Source organism: Coregonus lavaretus, assembly GCF_964263955.1.
Source record: "Coregonus lavaretus genome assembly, chromosome: 1".
NCBI lineage: Eukaryota > Metazoa > Chordata > Actinopteri > Salmoniformes > Salmonidae > Coregonus > Coregonus lavaretus.
The window spans coordinates 88,951,151-88,965,467 of NC_139988.1; the positions used below are offsets into that span (position 1 = coordinate 88,951,151).

Below are 14,317 nucleotides of genomic sequence, written 5' to 3' on the forward strand. Positions count from 1 at the left end.
ACATTACTGTCATTAATACTGTAATGAATCTGGTTTTGATGCGAGTGAGTGTGAGTGTGTGGAAACAAGTGTGTGTTGCCATGGGTGATGACACATCAGTGCACTCATAGAATGTCCTCATGTGTGTGTCATGTGGTGTGTGTGTGTGTGTGTGTGTGGGGGGGGGGGGGTCATGATAGAGGGAGCAAGGTTAGGGAGAAGGAATGCTGACTGTGATGCCAAGGGACTCAACCAATTACACAACACAAACACACACACACACACACACACACACACACACACACACACACCATCACTGATATGATGGAGAGGAGAGATGTAAAAAAGAAAGGGAATGAAAGAGAGAGAGAGAGAGAGGGGGGGGGGGTGGAGGAGGATGATGATGATGAGGAGGAGTGGTAGATACAGAGTCAGAGTATCAGACTCAAAGGAGCATATCTGAGGATTGTCTCGACATGCAGTAGTCTCGCGCAGCTGTATTTACCTGTAGTATAGTAACGGAAAGCCGGATTAGCCTGCTGTGGGAGGATCTAAGGAAAACTCGCCAAATACTGTATTAAACGTTGGGAAAAGCGCGTCTCCCATTCCCGGTTGCTGTTATGGGGGGGATAGACCGGCGGCGGAGAGTATCTCTGGCTCTTACCTTGAACTTCCTCGCGCTGATTCTAGCCGTGTCTGCGTTGACTACCAGCTACTGGTGCGAGGGGACACGGAAAGTGGCGAAACCTTTCTGTACCGGACCCGTCACCACCACCAGACAGTCGTTCTGTATCAGGTTCAACAGCTCGAACATTAATGATAGCAGACTGGTCCAGTACATCTGGGAGACCGGTGAAGATAAGTACCTCATGAGGAAGTTCCACACCGGGATCTGGTTTTCGTGCGAGGAGAACGTCAATATGACAGGTAAGAGAGATAAACTCCTGGAGAAAAACTTTTTCGCGCACTGCGATGTGACGCAGCTGTACGCATTGAACTAGCCTGTTTTTTAATGGAAAGTTACAATTGGGTTCTCAGAATCAAAGACTGCTAATTTGTAGGCTATGTCTATGTATTCGGTCTTGTCTTTTGAGTGAAATGCCCATAGCTTTTATGTGAGCTGCCAGCACACTCACACACACATTAACATGATCGTCTGTATGTAATTACGCACTCACACAAAATTCTACAAAATGTGACTGTGGTTGTTTTTCTCTGAAATGTTCACAATCAAATAGGTACATTTACATGCAAAAAAAACAACAACCCCGTGTTCTAATAAACAGATGAGAAACTAGAAAAATCATAATATTTAATTTTGCTGTAGTTCAAACAATAACAAAGCGGGAACCCCGCCACTGTTTTGTAAAAAAAAAAACGGAGGAATGGGGCTGAAGAAATGTAACCGCTCTCAAATTCATAGACAGCACTACGGATACAAGGACTGACCATCCATGATATCAAAATTCTAGGTCAAGGTCCCGATGAGCAGCTGAGTAGTAGAATCAGGTGTTTCAACAGGGATGGAGCTAAAGACTGCACTGGGTTAGCCAACCCTTTACCAATGCATGCACTTTAGAAATCTGATGATTGAGTGTTTGATTGTATTGTGTGTGATTGTGTGGCATATTCTATTTCAGGTGAAAACTGCAGAAGTTTCATCTATGTTGCACCTTCACACGAAAGAGGTAGGTTTTTGCGTAATTGCATGTTATTACATTGTAATAGATGTGTTAACAAAAAATGTTCTATGCATCTGTGAATGGCTATGGATGTGGTTTTATTATTTCAAGATTCCAGTCATCTCTCATATAAGGAATAGCAAGTGCAGCTCAAAGCGTGAAAATTGAACCCAGTCCCTTAATAACCATGGAGTAGGGTCACATGCAGGGCCCAACTGAGATTGAAGTGATCCTTAGATTTATTTGGAAGTGTCAATTTAAAAAGTGCAAACCTAGCAGCATTTAAGAGGATTAGAAATGCTGCGTTGTCCTGGGGAGCTACTGCACTGTAACAAATTGCTGTAAATTTACAGCAACACTTTTACAGTAACTCTATATTACAGTACAGTACTATAAAGGCCAATGCATTTTGGGGGCTCAATGGCATTCCTCTAAACTGCTGTAAAATTACAGCGATTGCTGTACTTTTATAATACAAATTTACAGTAAATTAATGTATGACCTGTTTTGCTGTATATTTACAGTAGCATACTGTGAATTATGGTGCATTGTAGGAAAATGTTTTGGGCGTCGAAATAGTCACATTAACATATTTTGAGGCGTGCCTTGTAAGGGTGCCAGGTAGCTTAGTGGGTAAGAGCGTTGTGCCAGTAACCGAAAGGTCGCTGGTTCTAATCCCCGGGCCGACTAGGTGAAAAATCTGTCAATGTGCCCTTAAGCAAGGCACTTAACCCTAAATGCTCCTGTAAGTCGCTCTGGATAAGAGCGTCTGCTAAATAACTAAAATGTAAGTGGCTATATTTGTTGCAACCATTAGTGAGAATGCTGTACCCCACTGAATAGAGTACCATATCGTATGTGTTTATAAAATACATGTCCTGTAAGTCTACAGTAAATTATGAATAGAAGCTCGCCGCCCACTCAACCTGTCTTTTCAAACTTCTTGGTAGTTAGCCATGAGAGAAAAAGTAATTTTCAGAATTACTGTTCAGGACCTTTAAACAGTTTAACCTCTATGGGATCGGTGTCCCGTATACTGGACGGTTGAGCTAACGTGATTAGCATGACTGTTGAAAGTAACAGCAAACTTTCAAGGACATAGACATGTCTTATATGGGCAGAAAGCTTACATTCTTGTTAATCTAACTGCACTGTCGAATTTACAGTAGCTATTACAGTGAAAAAATACCATGCTATTGTTTGAGGAGAGTGCACAACAACAAAAAACGTATCACTGCAACTGGTTTGATACATTCACCTCTGAAGGTAAATAATGTACTTACATTCAGTAATCTTGCTCTGATTTGTCATGCTAAGGGTCCCAGAGATAAAATGCAGCATAGTTTTGTTTGATAAAATCCATTTTTATATTTAAATGTAGGAACTGGGTTCTACAGTTTGAACCCCTGCTGTCTGTGGCTCCACACCCACCCCGCCCAGCCATCTAGATGTGTGAAAGTTAGCGTATAAGCTAATGATCCATCATGTTTGACATTCCTGGGAGTGTGTAAACTTACATTTTGTATTACCTTACCATTTTTGTGTGTTCTGAATAGTTATGTACTTGAAAAGGTATCAATTGACCAATTCGGCACATTTGGGCAGACTTGATACAAAATAGTCCAGTATTGCAATGCTTCACTGGATCAATATGAAACCTTGCACACACACTTCTGCCATCTAGTGGCCAAAATCTAAATTGCGCCTAAACTGTAATATTATATTGTGGCCTTTCTCTTGCATTTCAAAGATGATAAAAATAAATAAACGCAGGACCACAAACTTCAAAGTGTTTCCTTTCAAATGGTATCAAGAATATGCATATCCTTGCTTCATGTCCTGAGCTACAGGCAGTAAGATTTGGGTATGTCATTTGATGCGAAAATTGAAAAAAAGGGGTCCTATCCTGAAGATGTTAATGGTTTAATATTTACCCTTTAAGGCCTCTACTATATCTGGTAGTGATATAAAATACAAATGATTCATTGGTATACTGGAATATAGAATTACATAACTGTTACCAATTGCTGTAGTATTATTAAAATACAATTTAACAAAGTACTGTATTGCTGTTTTACTGTATATTCACTGCAGCATTCTGTACATTATAGTGCATTGTGGAAAAATGTTTGGGGAGGGGGAAAGAATCGCTGATTCATTAACATCTTTGAAGGCTTGCTTTGTAAGTGGCTACATTTGTTGCACCTGTTAGTGAGAATGCTTTACCAATTCAACTGACATGTGGTAGTAATGCCATAATAATTCAATGTATAATGTGGATCTTAAACCTTTATTGGTTGAATATTAAGCCACATCCTGTAATCATGGCCAGTTTTGAAGTTTTTGTTTAGGTCTCTAGAAGTGCAAGTGTTATAAAACACCAAATATTCATAAATATTCTGTAATGTACAAATATCTAGCGGCCAACCTGCTTGACCAATCCCATGTAGTTACAGTAAAATACCAACATGATTACAGCAGCATTTACTTTCTTACAGTATTGTACTGTGCCATTGCTCTGCATTTTCCAGTAACTTACAGGAAGCTGGTGGAACGTTACTGTGAATATTACAATGATTTACCTTGCGCTAGCCAGAGATAGGCAGAGATGCATTCAAAAGGTACCGTGTAACAAATACAGGATACAATCTATCCTTAACTACAGCAACATTCCCAGTAATGGTTACAGAAACATTTTACTTGCTATGACTGTGATACACTACACTACATGTGATACATTACTAAAGGCCTTCAAATTAGTGGATTTGGCTATTTCAGCCACACTGGGTGTGTAAAATTGAGCACACAAGCTCACAGAATGGGACCGCCGAGTGCTGAAGCGCGTAGCGCGTACAAATCGTCTGTCCTCGGTTGCAACACTCACTACCGAGTTCCAAACTGTCAGCACAAGAACTGTTCGTCGGGTGCTTCATGAAATGGGTTTCCATGGCACACAAACCTAAGATCACCATGCGCAATGCCAAGCGTTGGCTGGAGTGGTGTAAAGCTCGCCGCCATTGGACTCTGGAGCAGTGATGAATCACGCTTCACCATCTGCCAGTCCGACGGATTAATCTGGGTTTGACGGATGCCAGGAGAACCCTACCTGCCCGAATGCATAGTGCCAACTGTAAAGTTTGGTGGAGAAGGAATAATGGTCTGGAGCTGCTTTTCATGGTTCAGGCTCTTTAGTTCCAGTGAAGGGAAATCTTAACGCTACAGCAAACAATGACATTCTAGACGATTCTGTGCTTCCAACTTTGTGGCAACAGTTTGGGGAAGGCCTTTTCCTGTTTCAGCATGACAATGCCCCCGTGCACAAAGCGAGGTTCATACAGAAATGGTTTGTTGAGATTGGTGTGGAAGAACTTGACTGGCCTGCACAGAGCCCTGACCTCAACCCCATCAAACACCTTTGGGATGAATTGGAATGCTGACTGCGAGCCAGGCCTAATCGCCCAACATCAGTAACTGACCTCACTAATGCTCTTGTGGCTGAATGGTCCCCGCAGCAATGTTCCAACATCTAGTGGAAAGCCTTCCCAGAAGAGTGGAGGCTGTTATAGCAGCAAAGGGGGGACCAACTCCATATTAATGCCCATGATTTTGAAATTAGATGTTCGACGAGCAGGTGTCCACATACTTTTGGTCATTTAGTGTATGTGTTTTTTTTAATCAACCTTAGATGAATGCACTGACTGTAAGTCGCTCTGGATAAAAGTGTCTGCTAAATGACCAAACTGTAAATGTTAAAAATGAACGCACTGCTGGTATTATTCTAATGAGCTCTGCCTTAATCTATTTCTATTTTAATCACATTTGGCCTTGTTTGGGGGCAGAATACAGTAATACCCAGCAGTGTGCTTTGCAAGTGTTCATTTTGACATTTTCATTTTGGTCATTTAGCAGACACTCTTATCCAGACCGACTTACATCAATGTATGAAATTAAGGTAAACATGCATATACCTGTCACGACTTCCGCAGAGGCTGCCTCCCCTCCTGGTTCGGGCAGGCTTCGGCGTTCGTCGTCACCGGCTTACTAACCACTGCCGCCCCAATTATCATCATCACATTTGTCTTGTCTTGTCAATCACACACACCTGGTTCTAATCCCCTCATTAGTCGGTGTATAAGTGTTCCCTCTGCCGCCTTGTCCTTGTGAGTGATTGTTTGTATGTGAGAGTAGTGGAGCTCGGTGGAGCTACTCGTACCATTTTGTTGCCAGGGTAGATATTTCCCCTGTGCCTATGTATTGTATGGAGATACCGTTACAGTGTATTGCCAGGGTAGAGAGTTTCCCCTGTGCCTGTTTCGTTTGTCGCTATTCCAGCGTATTTTGTGTAACGAAGGAATAAACTCTGTATTCTGTGATTTACCCTCCTGATTTACCCTTCTATCACACTCATCACAATACCACAGTCATAGCAAGTAAAAATATTGTGTTACGGAGAATGTTGTAGTTAAGCGGTCAACTTGCAAGTATATATTTGTGTAAAATAAAAACATGTATTGTAATTAAACTGTACCAAAAAAAATACGCTACATGAATTGTAGTTCAGGCCAGTGAAATGCAAATGATAAAATAGGTATTGAACGTATTAAAATACATATATCAAATACATGTAACAGAAATAGTGCCCGCTTTCAAACACCGACCTCTACTGGACACCGTACTTACACATATAGTTAGGATGTAGTTTCTCCTGACCGGTATCTTAGCAGGTCGAGGAGGGAACTATGGAACACTGACGGTATGAGGTTGAATCCTGTTGAAGGGACATTATTTAGAAAAATGCTTTATGTGAAACCACACTTTCTGCACTGTTGTTCAAATAATTTGTTTTATTTAGTAGAGTATAAGCTTCTGTCTTAAACATCCTTAATAATGCCATAGATTTCAGTTTTAGAAAAATAGTAAACTTGAAGGCAAAAAGTTAAGCATGATGTAAGATGAGAACCTGGTATTCCAACTGATTATAGGTTACTGAAGCCAACGACTTTCCTCTGCGCCACGGAGTTTTGATGGAAACAGTGGAGGAAGAAAAAATTGATCTGACAATCACACGCTGCTATCACTCCGCCCTTTCATCAGTCAGACATTCCTCCTTCGTTTGTTTGACCTCCTCTGTGTCGGCACATTCTCTCCGTGCCTAATTCACTGCAATACAAAAGACTGTTCAACACACACACACGCACACACACACACATCCTCTTTGTGCCTAATTTGAGTCCAATGTTACTGTCTCTGAACCCAAAAGGGGCATTATTATGACAGATTTCTAACTGACTTTTGTTGGTTTTAATGTATTCGATCTCAGTTATGATTCGATTTGATCCAATAAATCCATACCTTTCTCTGTGCTTTTGTGATGGGGGATACGTTGTCTAGGAAATGTAAGTTATAGTAATAGCTAAAGGGATACTCTCAGGTAGACCAAAAAAAAAGTACAAAACTGCAAAAGAGACACGTATGTGAGATTCATTTGAATAAATCACAGACTACCTTCAATTTGAATATGCACCTTAATCCTGCCATGAAATTAAAATGATCACCTTTGATTAATCTTTGAAATCCCATTTAAGAGTTTGGTCGGAACAAGTAAAAATGATTGCTCTATCGCTAAGAGATATGAACAGATTAAATTATTCATCTAGTGCCAGGCCTACTTTTAACTTTTACATTCTAACTATGGTTATTTTGGCAGCACTTAACATTTCCCACAGATCTTATAGCAAAGAAACGAACAGTGTTATAATCTATGTAATTAGTAATAACATGTAGTTATTATTGTCAAGCCACGGGGTAACGCTTTACATTAACTTGCCCCCTACTACTATGTAACTACACAGTTATAACATGTAGTAACAACGTAGTAACAACATCCGTTATTGAACAACTGGAACAAGGATTGTGTAATTACACATCCCACTTGCTGAAGGTTATTCCACTTTTTCTTGTTCCACTATGTAACTACTGTTTTGCAATTACACGTTTGAAAGTTACCTGTTAATTACCATGTTAATAACCAAATTGTAACTACATGGTGCCGCTACCGTCAAATCCACAGGTATTCCCAGGGTTGATACCATCTTAATCTAATAAACTAGGAGCTGGTAACAAGAATTGTAACAAGACACACCTTGCCATTTTAACCACAGCTTGTTTTCAGTGGTTTATTTCCATGTTTTAACCTGGCCCAAAGGGTATATTCAATCCAATGTTATGTAAACTTCAATGTTGTTACAATGGATACGCTTGTATTCATAATGTACCCACTCAGGAGTAAGCAACTTAATGTAAAGTGAAATAACGTTTTAATTACCATGTCGTTACAATGTAACAGCACTTTTGGAGAAATAGGCTAACCAGGAGAAATGAGGAGACAGGATAATATTAGTTATAACCCTTGTAATTACATTGTTCTTACAATATAACCATTTTTAACCACCAACTCTTATTACAATGTTGTTACAAATTATGTACATGTATTTATAATGTACTTATCTAGGAGCAAGCAATTTAATGTAAAGTAAAATAACTTGTTAATTGCTTATGTAATTACAATGTAACAACCTTTGCAGTCAATAGTCTTACTAGGAGCAATAAGGAGAAAATGTTCTGTTTGACTTTTCTATAATGGGTTTAACAAAGATTAATATTCAAAGCATTCAAATTCAATTCCCTGTTTCAGACACATAGCAATAACTACTTTAGTGAGTAAAATGTACAAGAAGGCGTTGAAGAAGCCGGATGTGGAGGTCTTGGGCTGGCGTGGTTACACGTGGTCTGCAGTTGTGAGGCTGGTTGGACATAATGCCAAATTCTCTAAAACGACGTTGGAGGCGGCTTATGGTAGAGAAATTAACATTCAATTATCTGTCAACAGCTCTGGTGGACATTCCTGCAGTCAGCATGCCAATTGCATGAATTGTGTTGTGTGACAAAACTGTACATTTTAGAGTGGCCTTATATTGTCCCCAGCACAAGGTGCACATGCGTAAGGCTCATGCTATTTAATCAGCTTCTTGATATGCCACACCTGTCAGGTGGATGGATTACCTTGGCAAAATGAGAAATGCTCACTAACAGGGCAGTAAACAAATTTGTGCACAACATTTGAGAAACGTAATATTATTGTGCGTATGGAACATTTCTGGGATCTTTACATGTTGTATTTATATTTTTTGTTCAGTAATAGGTAGTCTACCTGCACTGTATCTGTGAGGTGTTGGCTACAGCACATATGCCAAGACCAGTGTAAGCACATTTGCTATATAACTCAACAGTGTTTGTGACAAAACCATCAGTAGAGTTTTGAAAATGCTATGGAAACCAATTTAACTTGTATCTTTCATTCGGTACATGGGAATTTAACGGCAAAAGTTATCTTATATGCACTACGTCATCACGGACAGCCTTCTGCACATAGTCAGTTTGATAGAAACACATCTCTGGTGGGAAAATGCGCATATTGTTTTATTAAGATTTTAGAATATTCATATGAAAATCTGTCTCAAATTGGATGGAAACCTAGCTATAGTGGAACAAGAACATGTGTAATAACATGCTGGAATAAGCTTCAGCAAGTGGACGTGTAATTACACAGTCCTTGTTCCAGATGTCTTATAACCGCTAAACCCTATGACCGCGTAATAGCATAGTAATACTAAGTCGTTACTATGTTGTTACTACGTTGTTACTACGTTGTGACTTCATTGTTACTATGGTTTTACTATGTTGTTACTGTGTTATTACCATGTTGTTACTATGTTCTTACTACGTTGTTACTACATTGTTACTATGTTGTTACTACGTTGTTACTACGTTGTTACTATGTTGTTACTACGTTGTTACTACGTTGTTAGTATGTTGTTACTATGTTGTTACTACGTTGTTACTATGTTGTTACTATGTTGTTACTATGTTGTTACTATGTTGTTACTACGTTGTTACTACGTTGTTACTACGTTGTTACTACGTTGTTACTATGTTGTTAGTATGTTGTTACTACGTTGTTACTATGTTGTTACTACGTTGTTACTACGTTGTTACTATGTTGTTGCTACGTTGTTACTACAGTTATAACTGTGTAGTTGCATAGTAATAGATCATATCAAGGACCATTCTTCCCATCATACCCAGGCAGCGAGTCAAGTGGTCTGTCTGTCTGTCTCTCTCTTAGAGACAGATGCATCTTCACCGTTACACTGGAGGTTAATGATATGGTGACTGGGTCACTGGTCCAACTCCCTTACCTCCCCCTCTATTTATGTGTCTCTCTATTCCCCTCCCTCTCCATCCCTCCCTCATCAATGTCTCTTTCTCCCCCATCCCCCCCCCCCCCCCCCCCTCTCTCTGTCGCTCCCTCTCCCTCCCTCTCTCCTTCTGTAGGAGTGCTGTGGCTGTGTATCGTGGCAGAGTGTCTGTATATTATCCTCCTGTCCACCGGAGGCATCCTCATGTCCATAGAGGCATGTCACTTAGGAAACGTCATCAACGGCCTCAAACTCAACGCCTTCGCTGCCATATTCACTGTCCTGTCAGGTAACAACACTTGATATGCTCTCTTTTGTGTGCGTGCCTCTCAGTCCCTTTTCTCCACTCCTCATTATTCCTCTCAGTTAGAAAAGTATTTTGTTTGTTTGTTTGTTGCTGATTGGGACTATAGAAACCCTGCAGATCAACACGGTCTTCACACTGGAAGCTTTACTCAGCGAGGGGCCCTAAAACAGTGAGTGACTGATACCCATGGAGCTCTGCTCACTGCTATCTGTTGGGCTGGACTTGAAAGCTACTCTTCCTGGGGGTCCACTGAGCCATCTATACTATGAGGCTTTGAATATTTCAGACAGCTTGTCTAGTTTTATCTGGGTTAGTATTGATTTGGTCCTAGTGGATGGATGTTGGTTATTAGAGGAGTTCACTGAGTTCTTCTGCACACACAAGACTTCAGGGTTCTGTTGGCTACGTGATGGTCTAGATGTTCTGTTGGCTACGTGATGGTCTAGATGTTCTGTTGGCTACGTGATGGTCTAGATGTTCTGTTGGCTACATGATGGTCTAGATGTTCTGTTGACTCCGTGATGGTCTAGATGTTTGGTTGGCTATGTGATGGTCTAGATGTTCTGTTGGCTACGTGATGGTCTAGATGTTCTGTTGGCTACGTGATGGTCTAGATGTTCTGTTGGCTACGTGATGGTCTAGATATTCTGTTGGCTAAGTGATGGTCTGCGTGTTATTTTGGCAAAGTGATGGTCTAGGTGTTCTGTTGGCTACGTGATGGTCTAGATGTTCTGTTGGCTACGTGATGGTCTAGATGTTATTTTGGCTAAGTGATGGTCTAGATATTCTGTTGGCTAAGTGATGGTCTAGATGTTATTTTGGCTAAGGGATGGTCTAGATGTTCTGTTGGCTACGTGATGGTCTAGATGTTCTGTTGGCTACGTGTCGGTCTAGATATTATGTTGGCTACGTGATGGTCTAGATGTTCTTTTGGCTACGTGATGGTCTGATATTCTGTTGGTTACGTGAGGGTCTGATGTTCTGGTGGTTACGTGATGGTCTAGATGTTCTGTTGGCTACGTGATGGTCTAGATGTTCTGTTGTCTAAGTGATGGTCTAGATGTTCTGTTGGCTATGTGATGGTCTAGATGTTCTGTTGACTCTGTGATGGTCTAGATGTTTGGTTGGCTATGTGATGGTCTAGATGTTCTGTTGGCTATGTGATGGTCTATATGTTCTGTTGGCTACGTGATGGTTTACATGTTCTGTTGGCTATGTGATGGTCTAGATGTTCTGTTGGCTACATGATGGACTAGGTGTTCTGTTGGATACGTGATGGTCTAGATGTTGTGTTGGCTAAGTGATGGTTAGATGTTTTGTTGGCTACGTGATGGTTTAGATGTTCTGTTGGCTATGTGATAGTCTAGATGTTCTGTTGGCTACGTGATGGTCTAGATGTTCTGTTGGCTACGTGATGGTCTAGATGTTCTGTTGGCTACGTGATGGTCTATATGTTCTGTTGGCTACGTGATGGTCTAGATGTTATTTTGGCTACGTGATGGTCTAGATGTTATTTTGGCTAAGTGATGGTCTAGGTGTTCTGTTGGCTAATTGATGGTCTAGATGTTCTGTTGGCTACATGTCAGTCTAGATATTATGTTGGCTATGTGATGGTCTAGATGTTCTTTTGGCTACGTGATGGTCTAGATGTTTTGTTGGCTAATTGATGGTCTGATGTTCTGTTAGTTACGCGATGGTCTGATGTTCTGTTGGTTACGTGATGGTCTAGATGTTCTGTTGGCTACGTGTTTGTTTATATATTCTGTTCGCTACGTGATGGTCTAGATTTTCTGTTGGCTACGTGATAGTCTAGATATTCAGTTGTCTAAGTGATGGTCTAGATGTTCTGTTGGCTACGTGATGGTCTAGATGTTCTGTTGGCTACATGATGGTCTAGATGTTCTGTTGACTCCGTGATGGTCTAGATGTTTGGTTGGCTATGTGATGGTCTAGGTGTTCTGTTGGCTATGTGATGGTCTAGATGTTTGGTTGGCTATGTGATGGTCTAGATGTTCTGTTGGCTATGTGATGGTCTAGATATTCTGTTGGCTACGTGATGGTTTACATGTTCTGTTGGCTATGTGATGGTCTAGATGTTCTGTTGGCTACATGATGGACTAGGTGTTCTGTTAGATAGGTGATGGTCTAGATGTTGTGTTGGCTACGTGATGGTTAGATGTTCTGTTGGATACGTGATGGTCTAGATGTTCTGTTGGCTACGTGATGGTCTAGATGTTATTTTGGCTAAGTGATGGTCTAGGTGTTCTGTTGGCTTATTGATGATCTAGATGTTCTGTTGGCTACGTGTTGGTCTAGATATTATGTTGGCTACGTGATGGTCTAGATGTTCTGTTGGCTACGTGATGGTTTACATGTTCTGTTGGCTATGTGATGGTCTAGATGTTCTGTTGGCTACATGATGGACTAGGTGTTCTGTTGGATACGTGATGGTCTAGATGTTGTGTTGGCTACGTGATGGTTAGATGTTCTGTTGGCTACAGATGGTTTAGATGTTCTGTTGGCTACGTGATGGTCTAAATGTTCTGTTGGCTACGTGATGGTCTAGATGTTCTGTTGGATTCATGATGGTCTAGATGTTCTGTTGACTCCGTGATGGTCTAGATGTTTGGTTGGCTATGTGATGGTCTAGATGTTATTTTGGCAAAGTGATGGTCTAGGTGTTCTGTTGGCTATGTGACGGTCTAGATGTTCTGTTGGCTACGTGATGGTCTAGATGTTATTTTGGCTAAGTGATGGTGTAGATATTCTGTTGGCTAAGTGATGGTATAGATGTTATTATGGCTAAGTGATGGTCTAGATGTTCTGTTGGCTACGTGATGGTCTAGATGTTCTGTTGGCTACTTGTCAGTCTAGATATTATGTTGGCTACATGATTGTCTATATGTTCTTTTGGCTACGTGATGGTCTGATATTCTTTTGGTTACGTGATGGTCTGATGTTCTGTTGGTTACGTGATGTTCTAGATGTTCTGTTCGCTACGTGTTGGTTTATATATTCTGTTGGCTACGTGATGGTCTATATTTTCTGTTGGCTACGTGATGGTCTAGATATTCTGTTGTCTAAGTGATGGCCTAGATGTTCTGTTGGCTACATGATGGTCTAGATGTTCTGTTGACTCTGTGATGGTCTAGATGTTTGGTTGGCTATGTGATGGTCTAGATGTTCTGTTGGCTATGTGATGGTCTAGATGTTCTGTTGGCTACGTGATGGTTTAGATGTTCTGTTGGCTATGTGATGGTCTAGATGTTCTGTTGGCTACATGATGGACTAGGTGTTCTGTTGGATACGTGATGGTCTAGATTTTGTGTTGGCTATGTGATGGTTAGATGTTCTGTTTGCTACGTGATGGTTTAGATGTTATGTTGGCTATGTGATGGTCTAGATGTTCTGTTGGCTACGTGATGGTCTATATGTTCTGTTGGCTACGTGAAGGTCTAGATGTTCTGTTGGCTACGTGATGGTCTAGATGTTATGTTGGCTAAGTGATGGTCTAGGTGTTCTGTTGGCTAATTGATGGTCTAGATGTTCTGTTGGCTACATGTCAGTCTAGATATTATGTTGGCTACGTGATGGTCTAGATGTTATTTTGGCTATGTGATGGTCTGATGTTCTGTTGGTTACGTGATGGTCTGATGTTCTGTTGGTTACGTGATGGTCTAGATGTTCTGTTGGCTAGGTGATGACCTAGATGTTCTGTTGGCTATGTGAATGTCTAGATGTTCTGTTGGCTACGTGTTGGTCTAAATGTTCTGTTGGCTACGTGATGGTCTAGATGTTATGTTGGCTACGTGATGGTCTAGATGTTCTGTTGGCTACGTGATGGTCTAGATGTTGTGTTGGCTACGTGATGGTTAGATGTTCTGTTGGCTACAGATGGTTTAGATGTTCTGTTGGCTACGTGATGGTCTAGATGTTCTGTTGGCTACGTGATGGTCTAGATGTTCTGTTGGATTCATGATGGTCTAGATGTTCTGTTGACTCCGTGATGGTCTAGATGTTTGGTTGGCTATGTGATGGTCTAGATGTTATTTTGGCAAAGTGATGGTCTAGGTGTTCTGTTGGCTATGTGA

At 40.8% G+C, this 14,317-nt stretch overlaps 1 protein-coding gene across 1 annotated transcript in view; it reads left to right on the top strand.

Moving 5' to 3' along the window:
• The first annotated feature begins 596 nt into the window (after nucleotides 1–596).
• LOC311128654 (germ cell-specific gene 1-like protein) overlaps nucleotides 597–14,317 on the top strand; it is a 41,965-nt gene continuing 28,244 nt past the window's right edge. Inside the window, exons 1-3 of the mRNA XM_084160849.1 lie at nucleotides 597–906; nucleotides 1,620–1,667; nucleotides 10,056–10,208. Of these exons, the coding sequence (XP_084016975.1) occupies nucleotides 600–906; nucleotides 1,620–1,667; nucleotides 10,056–10,208 (508 nt within the window). The 5' untranslated portion in view covers nucleotides 597–599. The remainder of the gene's footprint in view (nucleotides 907–1,619; nucleotides 1,668–10,055; nucleotides 10,209–14,317) is intronic.